Source organism: Sus scrofa, chromosome 1 (assembly GCF_054392235.1).
Source record: "Sus scrofa isolate SSC_HxYL_T2T_F1_AM1 chromosome 1, Sscrofa_HxYL_maternal_Yorkshire_Landrace_v2.0, whole genome shotgun sequence".
NCBI classification, from domain to species: domain Eukaryota; kingdom Metazoa; phylum Chordata; class Mammalia; order Artiodactyla; family Suidae; genus Sus; species Sus scrofa.
In genome coordinates this window covers 21,017,799-21,036,001 of record NC_139383.1, presented here as the reverse complement: position 1 = coordinate 21,036,001, position 18,203 = coordinate 21,017,799, and the positions used below count along the sequence as shown (strand labels likewise).

Below are 18,203 nucleotides of genomic sequence, written 5' to 3'. Positions count from 1 at the left end.
CTGTACCAGGCACTATACTAGCCACTAGGCACTCAAAAAATGTTTTCTGATGACCAGCATTTAAATTATTTTAGAGTAAACGGTTGTAGGCGAGGACAGTGTGAAAGGAGCCCTATGTCAGCAGAGAAATATTTTGTGGTCTGTTTGGTCAAATTTTTTTTTTTTTTTTTTCCCCAAATTGTTAGGGCTAGAGAATGCTGGTGGCTTGTACTTCTGACAGCGGAAGGCTAATGTTGGGTTTCTGTGCTTGGAGGTCAGAGGCATTTGGAGAGTCTTCGTTTCACCGGAACGCTGCACCTGTTGCTGGCCAGTCTTGCATATGAAATCCAGAACCTAGAGTCACTTTGCTTTCATTTCCTTTTCCTGCCCCCTCTTTCCGGTGCAGAGGGGCTCAGTTTAGCAACTCTTAGAGTCACCACTTTGTTCCTTTGGGGCCATGCCTTTAATGCCCTGGGGAATGGAAGTGTTGGGGCCTCTTGTCATTCTGTTGCCTAAAGACTCCCATCCGAGTGGCCTCAAGATTTTGACGCTTGCGTTTGTGCCAGAGTTTGGGACTGGGGTAGGGTGGGGGTAGGGTGGGATGAGGGTGGGGCCGGCTTCCAACAGCTGCGGCTGTGGTTACCTGATACCTGGAACCTTACTGCTTGCTGTTGAGGAACATTTATTTCCTCTTGGTTCCATATGGTTTTTGGCTCTGACTCTGAGGAACGGACAAAGTACTCTATAGCATTATTTACTTTCAGAAAAATAACTTTAAAACCTTTGGGCTTCATGTTGGTTCAGGCATTGCCCTTGACAGCCAGAGAGCTGCTTCTGGAAGGCCCCTGATAGGGTGACAGGGAAGACTTTGGGGCCAGGAGTTGGTTAAGAACACCCACGGTGTGAATATGGTGTTTCACTCCATGTCATGAAAACCTCAGTTTTCAAAGGAGACTTGAGATATTGACACAACTTAACGTGTAAGAATTGTGCAGGCATCAATGAAAATAAATGTGAAAGAACTTTGAAGTTCAGAGGTCCTTAGAATTGGTTAGTGTTTACTGACCAAATTACATACCGATGTTCCAATAGAAACATTGGTCCTTCCAGCCCTCTTACTGAATTGGCAACCTCCAGGAAGTTATTTTAGTGCAGCGTTCCTAATTTAAAGCCAAGCTGGCGCTCTTGGCTTTATTTATAAATCTTTTACAGATAAAAAGATTTACTCATGGACGTTCTCTGGAGGAGAAAAGTTTTGCGGAAGTGGCGCTTTGTGTGAATTGGCACATAAATGGTCCCAACACGTGAACTCTGGAATCGCTAGCTTGCTTCCCCCAGGGGGCTGTCCCGAAATAAGGGCCTGACTTTCTTTTCCTCCTCTTTCTGGATCCAGTTTTCTCTTTTGTAGCTTCTGGTATTGTTTCCAAGTTTCACCCTCCCATCTTCCTCCCTGTTCTGTCACTTCTTAGACTAGTTTAATAATAGGCTTTTTGTGCATTTCTTGCGGCTGTCGTGTTCACTCCCACCTAGTTTAGCAGCCTCTGCCCTCTCCTTTCCCCCTTTTGCAGGCCCTGACCTGTCTCAGGGGCTGATCCCCGAGGCCATCATAGCAAGCACCCCCCTACACACACACACACACTGCCGCCCCCCCAGCACTGGGGTTGCCTCCCTTTGCCTGGTCTGGGAACTGGTTCTCTTCTGTACCACGTGGAACAGACTAGACACTCAGTAAACAGATCACTTAGCTGACTGGCTCCCACAGGCCCAGGGCCCAGGGATCTTGCTCCTCTGTCCCCTGGCTCATCAATTCCTTTTTTTTTTTTTTTTTTTTTTTTTTTTTTTTTGTCTTTTTAGGGTATCTGGAAGTTTCCAGTCTAGGGGTTGAATGGGAGCTGTAGCTGCTGGCCTATACCACAGCCACAGCAACTAGGGATCCAAGCCACATCTGTGACCTACACCACAGCTTACGGCCATGCCGGATGCTTAGCCCACTGAGCGGGGCCAGGGTTAAACCCACATTGTCATGGACCCTAGTTGGGTTCTCAACCCACTAAGCCACAACGGGAGCTCCCAGTTGCTGACTGATAACCATTACTTGACTTTTCTGTTCCCCACCTGGTTACCTCTTGAAAAGTGTATCATCCTAGAAATCCTGGAACTGATTTAAAATACTCGAGGTCAGCTCCCTGGCATTGGTTCTGTCAAGTTATTCCCTGGATCCTTAATTTTCTCCCCACTCTTAGCCCTCAGGGGTTACAAGTAGATGATTATGTCTCATTCCCAAGGTGAGAGATGTGACATGTGGAATTCGTGTGGGTGTGCCCCTGAGTAGATTGGTCTATCTCTGTGTGGTATCAGCTGCAGGCTGAGTAGACAGATGACTCACAGAAGTTAACACCCTTATCTTCTGAGTGGCCAACATCTTCAGATTTGCGTAAGGGCCTAGGAGCTCCACAAGAAACATTGCATTGTGATTGTCATTGCAGGTGACCAAGGGACAGAGTGTTATGAATGACACTTCTGGATTCATGGGCTGTTGTCCCCTATGGGATGTTTAGGTTGCTTCCCCCACTAGAACTTTGTACTGCTCACAGCAAAGGCTAATCCCCATGTTTTTCTTCACACTTTCCCATGAAATTTGAGTCTGGAACCTTCTAGAAACTAGAGAAGTTCCCTTCAATGGCAGAAGATGTCCTTCAAGAAAACTCATTTGCCGATCTTTGCTTCTTAGCTTAGCAGGTTGCCAGTGAGATTGCCTCTACTCTTACAGCACTTTTGCTTCCCGATTCGTCCTCCTTTTACATTCCTGAGAGTGCCTTCCCACTTGGTCCCAGCTCTCCAGTTCCCTCCTGCAGTGGTGGGGTCCACCTCTGGGGAGTCTGCCCCAGACCTGCAGTTGTTGATTTTGCTTCCGTCACAGAACCTGCCACCTTCCTTCTGCATCAGTTGGGCTTGTTGTGTAAGCTCTTGTGGTATGAGAGATACCCAAGGTTCCTTTCACTGTCTTGGTCCACTGCTGTTTTGCTCTGATGTCTTTCACATCAGCTCATGTCTCTTCTTTCAGTAAATGCTCATTTATTTAGGCCAGGCACCATGCTGAAGAAGGGCAGTACAGTGGTAAATGGGAAATGACAATGCTTCCTTTTTACCTGGTTGATAAAAACAGAACATGTAGAAAATTCAGAGAAATCATTCCATTTCGCTTTCCTTTTTTTTTTTTTTTTTTTTTTTTTTTTGGTCTTTTTTAGGGCCGCACCTGTGGCCTATGGAGGTAAGCTAGGGGTCTAATTGGAGCTATAGCTGCCAGCCTATGCCAGAGCCACAGCAATGTGGGATCTGAGCTGCATCTGCAGCCTACACCATAGCTCATGGCAACACCAGATCCTTAACCCACTGAGCGAGGCCAGGGATTGAACCCGAGTCCTCATGGATGCTAGTCGGGTTCCTTAACTACTGAGCCACCAAAAGGAACTCCTCTCTTTCCTTTTTGATAATGTTTTAAAACTCTTCTTTCTTTTTAAAGCAATTGAGTTTTTGTTTTCTTTCTTTCTTTCTTTCTTTCTTTCTTTCTTTCTTTCTTTCTTTCTTTCTTTCTTTCTTTCTTTCTTCCCTTTCTTTCTTCCTTCCTTCCTTCCTTCCTTCCTTCCTTTCTTTCTTTTTACCCAAGGCATATGGAAGTTCCCAGGCTACGGGTCAAATCGGAGCTGCAGCTGCTGGCCTACACCACAGCCACAGCAAAGCTGGATCCAAGCTCCATCTTCGACTTCCACCTTAGCTCATGGCAATGCCAGATCCTTAACTCACTGAGCAAGGCCAGGAATAGAGCCTGCATCCTCATGGGTTGGGTTCTTAACCCTCTGAGCCATGATGGGAACTCCTAAAGCAATTGAGTTTTATTCATCTCTCTTAATGTGTCCTTAAGTAACTGTTCCTGATCCCTGAAGAACCATGCCAACCATCTTCCTTCCTTCTGCTAGACTGAGATGTGTGCCACCCAAGTGGCTGTCCAGGGACCCCTGCCTTAAGAGCCAGCTCTACTGGGTTCCACCAAGAACCCTGCCACATTGGATGCTGGCTTTTACAGAGCGTGGCATCACTGGGCATCCATGCTGTGTTGGCCTGTTCACCACAGATTGCTGTCAGGCACTGTCACTTCTGTTTGGAAGCAATGCTGCCAATGAGAACTCTGACACGGACGGACACACACACACACACACACACACACACACACACACACAGTCTGTTGTGAGAGGAGGGCTGCCCTGCGAGGGAGCCCTTCTCCTGCCTCAGTGTCCGGAGAGCGTGTGTATACCTTCCACCTCTTTGAGAGATTTGATGGTATTCTTCTTCCCCTCTCATCCTCACTGCTTTTGTGCACGGTTCCTGAGATAATTGTAAGAAAGGTTATAATTTCATCTTGAAATACAACTTCTAGGAACTTCTCTTCTAATCCATCTTTCCCAGGGTCTTTGCACATTAGAAAATAAAACTAACGTCCTTAAAATACGGTTTCTTTCCTCTTTCACTGGCGTGTTCCTTAAAGTCTGCCTTGGAGATCAGCCTCTACGTGGTTGGGGATGAATTCTAAACTCTTTGGTGCAGGTTTTTGTCTAGCTCTCTCTAACATCATTTGGTTGGTTATAATGTCATTCAATTCCATTAGTATACTAATATGGAAACAAAAGCATGGTTTCAGACTTTTATTTATATCTTCATGCTTTGGAAAAACAATCTCACGAGAAATCGCTCAGCCTATTAAATACCATCTTCGACATTACTTTTTTTGGGTTTGCTTGTTTTTAGAAAAGTTTTTCTGGCTTTTGCTATTTGTAATTGTTTTAACCATGCCAACAGTAGCACAGCAAGTACTTTTAGACGTGTGTTGTTAAAATCATGTGAAAAATCCTCTTCATGTCAGCATGTGGGCTTTTGTTAGTAATCTTTTTTTTTTTTTTTTTTTTTTGCTTTTTAGGTCCACACTTGTGGCATATGGAGGTTCCCAGGCTAGTGGTCCAATCACAGCTACAGCTGCCGGCCTGTGACACAGCCACAGCAATGCGGGATCTGAGCCTCGTCTTTGACCTACACCACAGCTCACGGCAATGCCAGATCCTTAACCCACTGAGCGAGGCCAGGGATCGAACCCACAACCTCATGGTTCCCTGTCGGATTCGTTTCTGCTGGGCCACGGTGGGAACTCCTTGTTAGTAATCTTTAACGTGATCAAGAACTAAGGTAGAGGGAATTCCTGTTGTGGCTCAGTGGTAACAAGCCTGACTACTATCCATGAGGATGCAGGTTCGATCCCTGTCCTCATTGCCTTGGATCTCACAGTTTTGGTTTTTTGCCATGTGGCGCCTATGTGCTGTATAATTTTTCTCAAATGGGAAAAGTTCTAATTTGGCAACACATCTGGTCTAAGGGTTTTGAACAAGAAATTGGGAAACTATTTGGCCTGTGTTTACAAGCTGAGGTTGTAATAATTCTTATAATTATTAGAGTAATAATTCTCTTAAATCACAGATTAGATATAAGAGAATTGGGGAGGAAAAGAACCTTTCTCCCCTGGAACACTCAATGGCTTGTGCTGACACTACCTCATCAGCATGAAAGGAAACAGAACTTTTGGGGAGATCAAAAGCATTCATTGCATGCTTTATTGGAAAGGATGCATTTTTGATGCATTGCTTGTGTGTGGGATCTGGGATTAAATCATGAATAAGAAAAAAGGAACAACTGGAGAAATTTGAATGAAATCTGTAGAGTAGTTCATTGCATTCATCAGTGCTAATTCTCAGGTTTGGATGATTGTACTCTGGTTATTTAAGATGGTAACACTTGGGGCAGCTGGGTGAAGAGACTATGAGAATTCTGCACACTATTTTTTTTTTTTTTTGTCTTTTTTTCCTATTTCTTGGGTCGCTCCTGCGGCATATGGAGGTTCCCAGGCTAGGGGTCGAATCGGAGATGTAGCCACTGGCCTACACCAGAGCCACATCAACTCGGGATCCGAGTCGCGTCTGCAACCTACACCACAGCTCTCGGCAACGCCGGATCCCTAACCCACTGAGCAAGGCCAGAGACCGAACCCTCAACCTCATGGTTCCTAGTCGGATTCGTTAACCACTGTGCCATGACGGAAACTCCTCTGCACACTATTTTTACAACTTTTTGGTTAAATCTAAAATTATTTCAAGTTCAAAAAATGAGAAAACAGAAGTTCCCATTGTGGCTCAGTGGAAATGAATCTGACTAGTATCCATGAGGATGCAGGTTCAGTCCCTGGCCTCGCTTAGTGGGTTAAGGATCCAGCGTTGCTGTGAGCTGTGGTGTAGGTTGAAGATGCAGCTCAGATCTGGCATGGCTGTTGCTGTGGCTGTTGCTGTGGCCAGCAGCTACTGCTCTGATTCAACCCCTAGCCTGGAAACCTCCCTTGTGCCACGAGTGCAGCCCTAAAAAGACAAAAAAACAAAACCAAAAACAAATGAGAAAACAGTTGCTTGTCAAACCAGGAAATGGTATCGTCTATGCTCCCTTTGAGTAGAGAATAATTGTTAGTATGAGTATGGTTTCTTAGAAATTTTGAACTCTAAAAATGCAGGTTAAGTAGAATCGCAAAATCAGGTCTCCTTTTTTACCCCCCCCCCTTTTTTTAAAGGCTGACCTTGTTTTTACAGAAGATTAATTGAAAATTTTTATCTGAGAAAAAGATTTGATCCTAGCTCACATGCACACAGGAGAGTTAGTTGCGTCTGGACAGTTCATGGAAGTGTTGGAACTTGTGTTCCCTCACATTTGGTCTCCCTGGTGTTGGAGGGTGTGGTTTATCTCTGGCTTTTGTCCACTGCTCTGCAGGCTTAGGTGTGGGTTCAGTGGTTAGGACTGACAGTTGTAATACATTTAATCCCAGACGGTTTAAAGATAACGGAGAGAACGAAGAAAATGCCTACCTTTAATAGTCAAGGTTGGCTGACCTGGACTTGGCTGTGCTGATGTGCCCAGCGTGTGTCTCCCCAGTGGAAAGAAGATTAGTCTCGAATGCATCTGTTCACACTCTCACTTCCGCACCACCTCCTGTAGTTTCAGCTGGTTTGTTCTGTAATTCTCTCTGCCGTCCACTCCTTTCTTTCCTTTTTGATGAGAGTAGACCTAGGCTGGCAGCCAGTTGCTGTTGAGCTATAATAGAGCTAGTGGTATGTACAAAATTTGATTACTGCTGTCAACACCAGATTGAATAAGAAAGTGCATACCCTAGACAGATACTTGCAACATAAATGGTCTATTGATTTCACAAGAACTAAAAATGAGGCCATGGTGTAATCTAGTAGAAGAAGGGGGCAGTGGATAGACATTACAGTTTTTAAAAAGTGCCCTTCTTTTAGACCTTTTTGGAAGAACCTTCAGATAACTTTGATAAACTGATTGTTGCTTCTGATTTTCTTTACTGCCAAGTATTTACAGGAACTCCGATGCACGTAGTCTTTGTGCTTGTTTTAGTTCGGTGGTTTGCCTTTTCTGTGTAGAATCTAGTTTGGAAATTGTACTGGGTGATACAGACCATATTTGCTCCTGAACTATGATGACATTTCCACTTAGCTTAATATGAATGTTTTAGAAATTTCCCACAATGGAAAGTTCTATTTGACATAGGAAAGTTCAGCGGTCAGTTTCATAGTCAGCTGAATGCCAAGAAATAACGAAAACAATGGATTACGCAGTGCAGCCTTGGGACATGGAAAATTTCTTAGAAGATGAATGAATCATATTATTAATGTATCTTGTAAGGCTTAGGCCTTGTATTGAAAAGTAAGGAAAAAGGCTGTTGTTTTTTAAAGTTTTTAGCCTTTTTGTGTTTTCTTACGCTTTATGTAGATTTTATTCTGTTTAATTTTTTTAAGGGATTAAAAAATTGAAATCCTAAAATAGAGTGTTTTGGAAAGAGGTAATTAACAGCACTGTACATGAATTTGTTCACACACCAGGTCTGAAAAAAAAATGATAATCCCTTTGAATTAGGAAATATAATAATCCCTTTGAGTTAGATTTTTGAATTAGATAATCTCTTTGAATTAGTCAATCCCTTTGAATTAGAATAATTATTATCCTCCTAATATCCTTTTTTTTTTTTTTTAAGAGAAAAGGGGAAAATATTGCTGGTGTCTATATGCTAACTTATCCCTCTTGGCTTCCTTCAAATTTTGTGATTTCCTCAGTCTTAAATTCTATCTGGTCTAAAATTTGTTCCTATTGGAGTACCTGTCGTGGCACAGTGGAAACTAATCTGACTGGGAACCATGAGGTTGCAGGTTCGATCCCTGGCCCCTCTCAGTGGGTTAAGATTCCGGCATTGCAGTGACCTATGGTGTAGGTTGCAGACGGGCTCGGATCCTGCATTGCTGTGGCTGTAGCAGCTGTAGCTCCAATTCGACCCCTAGCCTGGGAACCTCCATATGCTGCGAGTGCAGCCCTAAAAAGGCAAAAAAAAAATCTCGTCCCTGTAAATAATTATGTTTATTCACTAATAAAAGGCTGCTTTAATTGAGACTTTCTATTTAGGAAGAAGACACATATAGCAAGATAGGTGGAAATAACTGATATAAAGATTAAAAGGTCATGCTCATTGAGAATTTAATTTTCTTATAACTTTTCTTAAGCAGCCCTTTGGAAGAGGAAGAAGAGACAGCTGCTTTAGCAGCCTCTCGGTGGAGATGAGGACTAGCAGTATTTAGCTGGCATACTACTTTATACCAGTTTTAAATGTTGAAAGTCTTTCATACATATGGGAACGTTGCTGCTGGTAAAGCTAAACACCTTTCAGATCTTGCTTCAGCACTATAGCTGGTATCTGTTCTGATTAAGTGGTACCCATGTCTTACTGGTTGTTGTGTGTTTTGAGCATTTAGCCGTGCCTATAAAAATGGAGACATTTTTGGGATGCTGATACAAATTGGACTTGGATAACCATCAGGGAAATGATACCAGACCATGATGAGTTGTTGCTTCACCCTCACTAGGGTGGCTATAGTCAAAAAAACAGATCACAGTCCATGTTGTGAGTCTGTAGAGAACTAGAACCTTTATACATTGTTAGTGGGAATGTACGATGGTGCAACACTGTGGAAAACTGTCTGGCAGTTCTTCCAGAAATTGGCCGTAGAGTTACTATACGACCTAGCAGTGCTACTCCTGGGTGTATATACTCAAGAAAAATGAAGACATATGTCAACATAAAAACTTGTACACGAAAGCTCAGAGCGACATTATTCATATTAGCTGAAAGGTAGAAGCAACCCAAGTTCCGTCAACTGCTAAGAGAATAAATAAAATGTAGGGTATTCAGATAATGGAAGATTATTCAGCCATAAAAAGAAATGAAGTACTGACGCGTATGACAACGTGGATGAACTTTGAAAACATTATGCTAAGTGAAGGAAGTCAGTTGTAAAAGACCATGGATTGAATGATTTTATTTCTGCAGAATGCTCAGGAGAGGCAGATCTCTAGACTGCTTAGATTTCCATCGTTGACTAGTGCATTTTGGGGTGATGAAAATGTTCCAAAATTGATTGTGGTGATGGATATACCACTCTACAAATACACCAATAACCACTGTGTTATACACTTTATTTTTTATTTTATTTTTTGTCTTTTTGCCTTTTCTAGGGCTGCTCCTCCGGCATATGGAGGTTTCCAGGCTAGGGGTCGAAACCAAGCTGTAGCTGCCGGCCTACACCACAGCCACAGTAATTTGGGATCTGAGCCGGGTCTGCAACCTACACCACAACTCACGGCAACGCCAGATGCTTAACCCACTGAGCGAGGCCAGGGATCGAACCCGAAACCTCATGGTTCCCAGTTGGATTTGTTAACCACTGAGCCATGAGGGGAACTCCAACACTTTAAATGTGTTAATTGCATATTGAGTATATCTCAATAAAGCTGTTACCAAAAAACCAAACAAAAAAATCAGGCTTTGACTTTGTGACATAATGTGTATCATCGTGCTTTTCACCTCACTGTCCTTACAACATCCCAGGAGACAGGCGAGGTCACTATTCCCATTTTACAGGTTTGGAGATTGAGGCTTAGAGAGAGTATTTTGCCTGTCAGATGGCTGCTAGTCTAGAGAAATACAGAGATAAGGAGGAGACTAGGGTGAGACAAGAAATGACTAGTTCTCTTTTCTGTATCTCAGTCAGTAGCAGGAAGAGAGATGCCTTCTGATTTAAGTCTGTGTGTATCCTAACAAGGGTACATATTTTATGAAAATCTTGGCTTGTAAGTGGAAAGTTTCAATGTGAGAACAGGGGAGAAAAAGCTTTAGAACAGGAATAAGAAAGCAGATGGGAGGTAATATGGGTAATGATTTTCCTTGCTGGTTGTATGTGTGTGGTTGGCATCTACATGAGAGATAGCAAAAGAGCAAGGCAAATACACAAGAGAGAATAGGCTGGAAAGTATGAGTCAAAACTGTCACCTCTCATCACCTTATTCTATGTGGTTGCGTTTATTTTTTCCATACTGGCAATTTCTAAGGAATTAAGAAATCCTTTTGAGTTTCATTTTCCCAAGACTTATATGCATATTAAGGTGAAATAACAGATCCAGTTTATTCTTTGAAGTAGAGTTAATATGTAACTAGACTCTTGGCCCAGTCCTATACCTACGGCAAGCGCCTCTATTTATACACCTAGTGGTGAGGAGGTGGGTGGAGGCGTCCCTTACCAGCTGACGCTGTCAAAACAGGAAGCAAAGTTATAAATCTCTTTGTAGTAGATCAGAAACATTCAAAGGCCCTTCGCTGTGACAATTAAAACAACAGCCGCCAAAAATGACCCTAAGGAGTTTTCACTAACTGCTAAGTGTAACTTCCTGTCTGGTATTTAGAAGAGATTCAGTTAGGTTTAGTCAGATCCTCTCATGGGAAAAATAAAAGCCACCCCAAAACAGGACATCCCAGTGTGCAGTTCGAAAGCTGCTTTTGTTAAAATCCACTTCCTCTGCCTCTTTTCCTCCTCCTTTAAGCCAATATAGGTAATGAGCGGCCCGGCAGTCACCACCTTCCGTGGGAAGAAATGCAGATTTGATTTGCCAGGGCCTGGTGCTCGCCAGGCAGGCAAGCCTTTACCAGGTAAGTTTGTCACCTTGCCCGGCCCCCGGCCCTCCTGTCCATGAGGTTTTGCACAGAGGACGTCAGCAAAGACAGGGTTCTCTCGGTCACCTCCTGAACCCTGCGTCTGGGTAACAGAGCTGCAGAAGGCAGGAGCTGGCCGGGGATGGGAGCAGCCCGTCCTGTCCTTCCTGACGCCATTGTAAACCCAGAAAAGTGGAGACCCGGGCTGTCAGCTTCATCCTTCTCTCGAGAATGTGATCATTTTCCAGTTCTTGGCTTCTTAGGAAAAAGCAGTCAGGGAACCATCTATCTGTTGTGACACATATGCTTCATGTGCTTTCAGACTAGCTTATGATGTGTTGACTGTTTACTGTCCTAGAAAGTTTCCTTTGTGCTGTTGTGTGGTGGTGTGCTCATCCCATATTGGACTTGATTTTACTTTTAAAAATAGGTAGTTCGGAGCTCTTAATGGGGGAATTTGTACTGGGGCGGGGGGCGGTAAATGGAGGGGAATTTGTTTGAACAGAGCCTTGCTCAGAGGAAACGCAGATGCAAAACTTCACATTGGCTGTGGTTACGTACTTTTCTGTCACTGGAGTTTATTTCCAGGGTGACGTAGTTTTTCTGATCGGGTCAGACGTCCATATCTGGTTTAATCTATCTTTTTATGTACTGGTCATATAAGCTTTCAGAGGAAGAAAAAAATCTCAAGTGATGAGTATTATTTGATCTCATATGTCATGCTTGAATATTGTTACTAAGGGAAAACTTTTAGGCTGGTTAGAATTTTTTTTTTTAATTGTTTTCTTTCCTTTGGAATTACATCTTGCCCTGTGGATGTTTTCCTTTCTAACGCCGTATGAATGAGGTGGTAGATACTGGTAGGCATCCTCACTCTGGACCACATTTAAAGTGAGAGGAGGAGTTCCCGTTGTGGCTCAGTGCTAACGGGCCCGACTAGTATCCATGAGGATGTGGGCTTGATCCCTGGCCTCGCTTAGTGGGTTAAGGATCCTGCCTTGCTGTGAGCTGTGGGTGTAGGTTGCAGACACGGCTTGGATCCCGAGTTGCTATGGCTGTGGTGTAGGGAGGCGGCTACAGCTCCCATTCAACCCCTAGACTGGGAACTTCCATATAATGCAGGTGCAGCCCTAAAAAAAAAAAAAAAAAAAAAAAAAAAAAAATAATCAATCAATCAATAAATAAAGTGAAAGGATTGGAACAGCCCGTATTTTCTTAGCAGCTTTAGTATACTAGGAGATCAGTGTGCTATAATTCTTTTCTTTGGCTATTACTTTTCTCTCTTAGTAAAAGAGCCATATGGTCTCAGCAGAAAATTAAAATACCTGTCAGGGACCTGAATTAAAACCCCATGTCCTGGAGCAGGCTCGCAGCCTTGTGTCCATTCAGCGATATCTCTTGACTCTCACTTAATCCTCTTCCTTCCACAGCATGAATAGTCTTACTTTATCGCCTGCTACTCTGTATCTTACTGTCTTGTTACAGAGGGTCTCAGGTAACTACAGTGGTTGAAATCAGAGAATTAGAAGAAAAAACAAACAAACCTTTAAATAATAAGCCGACTGTTGAAGGAGAAGACTGAAGCTTTAAATATAAATTCTGGGGGAGAGGGAGGGAATGAGATGGAGTGGGAGCTTGAGGTTAATAGATGCAGACTATTGCTTTGAGAATGGATTAGCAATGAGATCTTGCTGTGTAGCACTGGGAACAGTATCTAGTCACTTATGATGGAGGATGATAATGTGAGGAAAAAAATGTATACATGTATGTGTAACTGGGTCACCAGGCTGTGCAGTAGAAAATTGACAGAACACAGTAAACCAGCTATAATGGAAAAAAATAAAAATCACTATATTGAAAAAAAGAAGAAAAACAAAAATATACTTTATATTTGGTACCAAATTATTAGGGAAGGGATAATGTTTTAATTTACTCAAATATTTACTGTATTCAGCTAAAATTTTAATTTTATAAAGATACCGTCTTAAAAAAAATGGGATTCTGGTTCATTCAGATAGCATTCTTTCTCTGACCTGTGACTGGTCTAAAGGCTTGAGGAAAAATAGAAAACATTAAAAAAAAAAAACATTTCAGGGCATGTTACTTTAATAAAAACAGAAAACCAGTGTGTACATGCTTCCAGATTCTGTAAGAGCCTAGGTGCTCTTCTTATTGGCTGTTCTTAGTTTAATATTTTCTTGAATCTGCAGGGTAGATCTCTTTAGTGATCTTGTTATAAAAGTATTAAAAAGTACACGTTTATGGATGACATATTCTATTGCAATAAGTGACCTTTTTTGGTCTTCCAAGTAGTCGCCATAATAGATTAAACTTTGGGATGAATCCTTTTTTACAGACCTCAAGTAAGGTGGGAAGAATGAAACCATTAGTGTTTTGCATTAATCTTTTGACAATTCAGGGGTTGATGTTTCAAAGGACTGTTGTGAAACCTAAAGGCAATAATAAGAGAAGTAATCAGATGGAGTAAATTTAAATTGATATTGTTCAAAATGAGCCTTTTTCAGTGTTATTCTTGAAATTGTCCATCCTTTTGCCCTATGTTGTCTTCCAAAACAGGGAATGTTCGCTTAGCGCATTTGCTTCTCAGCTCTCCATTCAGGTACAACAAGGGGAAATTGAGCAAGCTGAAATCTGAATATCTGTATCTATCTGTGATATACAATCTTTACATTTTAAAATATTTACCTTTCATTTTCTTAATTTTTTTTTTTTTTTGTCTTTTTGCCATTTCTTGGGCCACTCCCCAAGCATTTGGAGGTTCCCAGGCTAGGGGTCTAGTCAGAGCTGTAGCTGCCAAACCCACGCCAGAGCCACAGCAACGCAGGATCTGAGCCGCGTCTGCGACCTACACCACAGCTCACGGCAACGCCAGATCCTTAACCCACTGAGCAAGACCAGGGATCAAACCTGCAAACTCATGGTTCCTAGTCGGATTTGTTAACCACTGTGCCACGACGGGAACTCCCCGTTTCTTAATCTTGATGTCTGTGTACAGATGACCAAATGTCACTTACAGATAATCTAATTGAGCAGGAACAAAAATAAAAAAAATAAATTAATTAATTAAAAAAAAAAGGCTCTTTTTTGGGGCATGTGTGAAATACAAAATTATTTGGTGATTTATGTCTAGAAGTTGCCCTGCTCAGGAAGCTGCTTCTGGGAGGCCTTGCTTTTCTGGCCAGCCTTCCTGCTCTCTTGTCAAGCTGACAGGTCTCTGTGTCAAGCCATTTCCTTTTTAGATGAATGGGTTCAAATCCTCTCAACCTTGGTTCCACATTAGAATCACCAGGGTTTGGGAACCCCACACTCAGGATCCTGCTGCAATTAGACTGAGGCCTGGACTTGGCAGCTTTTCAAAAACTCTCCAAGTGATTGTAACATGGATTCAGGATGGAGGCGCCCAGGGGAGTGTTCCTGGCTCCCTCCTAGACTGAAAGCTCCAGAAGAGGAGCTCGAAGAAAGCTTTGCCACTGCTGTACCTCAGCACCCACCTCCGTTAAGCAGGAAAGTCTCACTTGTCTGCTTGTGGAGCGGCTGGATGGGCACATTCCTCGGAGCAGCCGGAGGGCTGGACCTCTGGGTTTCCGGTTTGTGCTGATGTAGGAGAGGATGTTATATGAGCCTGTGGCCCGTCCGAGGATCAGCTGTCATCAGGAAGAAGCTCCTGGAAGCGATCACAGGGCAGCAGGCTAACTCGGGGCACTTGGAGCAGACCTCTCTGAAGAGACAAGGCTCCTGGTTGGTAGTGTTTTCATGAAGCAAGGCAGGTGGAGACCTTTGGAATGAGAATTTCAGCGGGGCTGAGGTGTCTGTGTGTGAATGCGGAGGTGGACAGGTGGGGGTTCTTCTAAGGTTCTCCGTGCCAGGGTTAGTTTGAAAGGAAGGGGTGTGATTATCAGATGTCAGGGGCTGCCCGACTGTATGAGAATAAAGGAGCACAGCACTGGGGTGATCAGAGTGCAGTGAGGGTTGGGCAGATAGCTCTGGGCTTGTGACTTTTCAGCCGATCTTCATGTTTATAAAGAAAATGAGTTGGTGGTTAGGAAGACTGGGTGGAATGTGATTTGCAGAAGCTTGAGAGAAAAAAATTGTTCAACTGGGTAAAGGGTAGGCAAAGTGACCTTGAAACGGAAGAATTTGGGAGGAAATGAGAAGCGTGGTGAACAGGGTACTGAGGAGGGGTTCAAGGGAGGGGACCTGAGTCTCAGTCCCCTCCACCCCCGCCACCGACTGTGTAATTTAGGCACTGAACTTCTGAGACGGGTTCCCCAACCAGTAGTAATTCCCCAGGGGATTGTGGTTGGAATTAATGTGTAACATATTTTAAAGCACCTTGAAAGCTATAGTTACAGCTGCAGCTTAAATAAAAGGTATAGTAAGATCTGTAAAAATTATAAAAGCATAGTCAGTTGGTGATGAGCTTTGCCTGCTCCCTAGAGTCTAGGAAGGGGAAATCCAATTATGTTCATATGGTAGATAAAACACATTTAAGCGGAAGCTGTGCACCCTGACATCTTTTTCGTTGTGTTTTTCCTTGGCATTACTTGAAAGGTATGATCATGATAGGGATCCTGGTTTCATGTTTCTCGTGCGTGCTTTGACCCTACTAGTTAGAGGGGCCCAGGCGCTTCCTATTCCAATCATTTGCAAATTCAGGATTTGGTTGGTGGGCCACCCAGAAGGACTGGTGTGAAAGTCAGATAGGATCTGGACACAGCGACTCCCTTGCTCCTGCCCCAATATTTTGACCTTGATTCGAACAGTTCAGTGAACTGGCAGCTCGAGTAGTGTTTTCCCATTGAACTAGAACTTTCATTGTTTTGCAGAGGAAGATGAGTCACAGCCCAGTCCTGCCATTGTGACGAAGTGAAACTTTAGTCCAGGGCTAAAGGAACACAGGTCAAAAACTTTCTGTCTAAACCACAAAGTATTGAAATGTGGATTGTGAGCCCGGTGGGAATTAGCATGGCCCTCTCTGTGAGGTGGCTCTCCAGGTGATGAAGCATTTTTACTGTAGTACTCTTTTGATCCTAAATCTAATTTTGAGTAACCAGGCTCCTTCATAAAAAATTCAGTGCAGAATAAAAATTATACAGGGTAGAAAAGGATCAGTTTTTCTCCCTCTCTGTGATCATTGTTACTAATTTTTTCTGTCCTAGCAAACTTTTGTCTATGTATATACAAATGTATAGCTTTATGTCTAAATTCCCACGAACACAGTTTTTCTTTTTAAAACTAAAGCTGAAATCCTCCTGTCACAGTACTTCCCATTTAAAAAAAATTAAAAATAATGAAAGTGTTCATTTGGGTCATTTTGGGGGCAAGTTTGCTTTGACTGTTAAACTGCTATCCACAAAGAGGAGAGAGAAGAAAAGTAGTATAGAATTGTTTGAACTTGTGTGTGTGTGTGTGTGTGTGAAATTGAACTTCTCTGCATGTTTATTGGCTCTTTGGACAAATTCTTCAATGAATTGCCTTTTCATACATTGTCCCCCCCCCCCCCTTTTTTTTCCTCTTGTATGGATCTCTGACTGTGAAATCGTTACTGATTCTGAAGGAAATGAATACAAAATGGCAGATTTTGAATGACTAATTTGAATTTTGAGTTTTAAGATGGGTCACCTCCAACTTCGAAGACAGTCTTGGTTTCTGACAGAAGCTTGAGTCTTTGGATTTGGACTCTCTCTTTTTTTTCCTCCTTCTCTTTTGGCTGTGAGGGCCGTCATTATCCCAAGCTGTGCTGAGCCTGGTAACTAAGGTGTTCTCAAGACTGGTGATTGTTTAGGTGCACTCACTCTTTTATTATATTTTCATGTACTGATAACTTATTTGTATAGGGATGGTAAATCCCAGTATTATTTTTAGAATAACCCATTTTCTGTGTAATTTATGGAACATGTTCCATTTAGCAGAAAGAGGCTCTGGCCTTAGACTCAGGCTTGAATCCCAGCTATGCTGCATCCTGGGTCTCAGTTTGCTCTCTTGCAAAATGGGGATACTGGGGCTGTTGTAAGTCTTCATGGGTGTATGCATGTAAAAACCCTTGTGCAGTACTTGGCAGATTGTGGGAAGGATGATAATAAATGCTGGCTGTTGATGTGAGTAGAGCTTTTTAAGTTAAAACAGGGGAGAAAAAAATACAGTTTAGATGTTAAGTGAAGATAAAACATTGGCTTAAATGCGGCCCCACGTGCACCATCATACCGAAAATTTGCCAGTTTTTTTCTCATCTTTCGAGATCTGGTAGTGATTTTTTTCACATCAAAGCATCAAACCTGTAATTCTCTACTGGGCTCCTTTAACCACAGATCCAGTATGTGGCAAGGAATTTAGAGCTACACAGGACAGCAAATGGCCTGCAGTTGCTTGGAGAATATCTTTGTGGCAGGGTGCCTGAAATGTTTTGCTGGTTTCAAAGTTCACTTTCATTTGTTCAGAAAGGTTTTTATTGTTTGCAAGCAAGCAAGGCAAGCAAAGGGAAAGGGCACGCAGCCTCCTGTAGGATTCTGTGCTGGGTGACCTGTTTGCCTTTTGGTGCCTCATATAAAAAGCTTTATTTAGTCTGCAGAGAAGACTGTTTCTCCAAATTGAGGAAAACTGTCCTAACGGTCTGGAAACATGTTTGATTTTGGTGTAATGCCATTGATCCAGATACTGTTTGAGGCTGGGCTACACAGCAGTTATAAGAAAGGCATCTTGCACAGATTCTTCCAGGTCACTTGCATGTCATCGATGGAAATGCCTCATCTGATAGCTAACTGTGCACTTGGCCTTCTGAGAAATAGCTCTTCCTGTCACACCCACACTGAGCCTTTTCTTCTGGCCCAGCCAGCCCCTAGCTAGAAACCTGCTGCCAGCATGAGTCTCCAGGCTTTTGACCTGGACTGTTTTCTTGTTAGACTCCTGGATTCTGTGCTTTTAGCTTCTGCTCTTAGGCAACAAATCCTTTTCTGGTATCAGAGGCTCCTGATTGTATTGTACAGAAGAAATTTATTTTCCCATCAAATTCATTTTCTCCTGATAATTCCTACCACCCATGCAGCCTGGTATCTGATAATACTCTGAGAGC

General features: G+C 42.8%; 1 protein-coding gene across 16 annotated transcripts in view; it reads left to right on the top strand.

The window, feature by feature from the left end:
• Nucleotides 1-18,203, top strand: part of UTRN (utrophin) — a 535,632-nt gene that overhangs the window by 50,844 nt on the left and 466,585 nt on the right. For 10 of the 16 annotated variants that reach the window (XM_085024287.1, XM_085024281.1, XM_021072259.2 and 7 more), the window contains exon 1: nt 11,007-11,110. The exons of 2 other annotated variants lie outside the window; for them this stretch is intronic. In XM_085024287.1, the coding sequence (XP_084880413.1) occupies nt 11,017-11,110 (94 nt within the window). In that variant the 5' untranslated portion in view covers nt 11,007-11,016. Of the gene's footprint in view, nt 1-11,006; nt 11,111-14,776; nt 14,873-18,203 lie in introns of those variants that run through there. 4 more of the 16 variants (XM_085024309.1, XM_021072310.2, XM_085024305.1 and 1 more) reach the window with 1 other exon arrangement.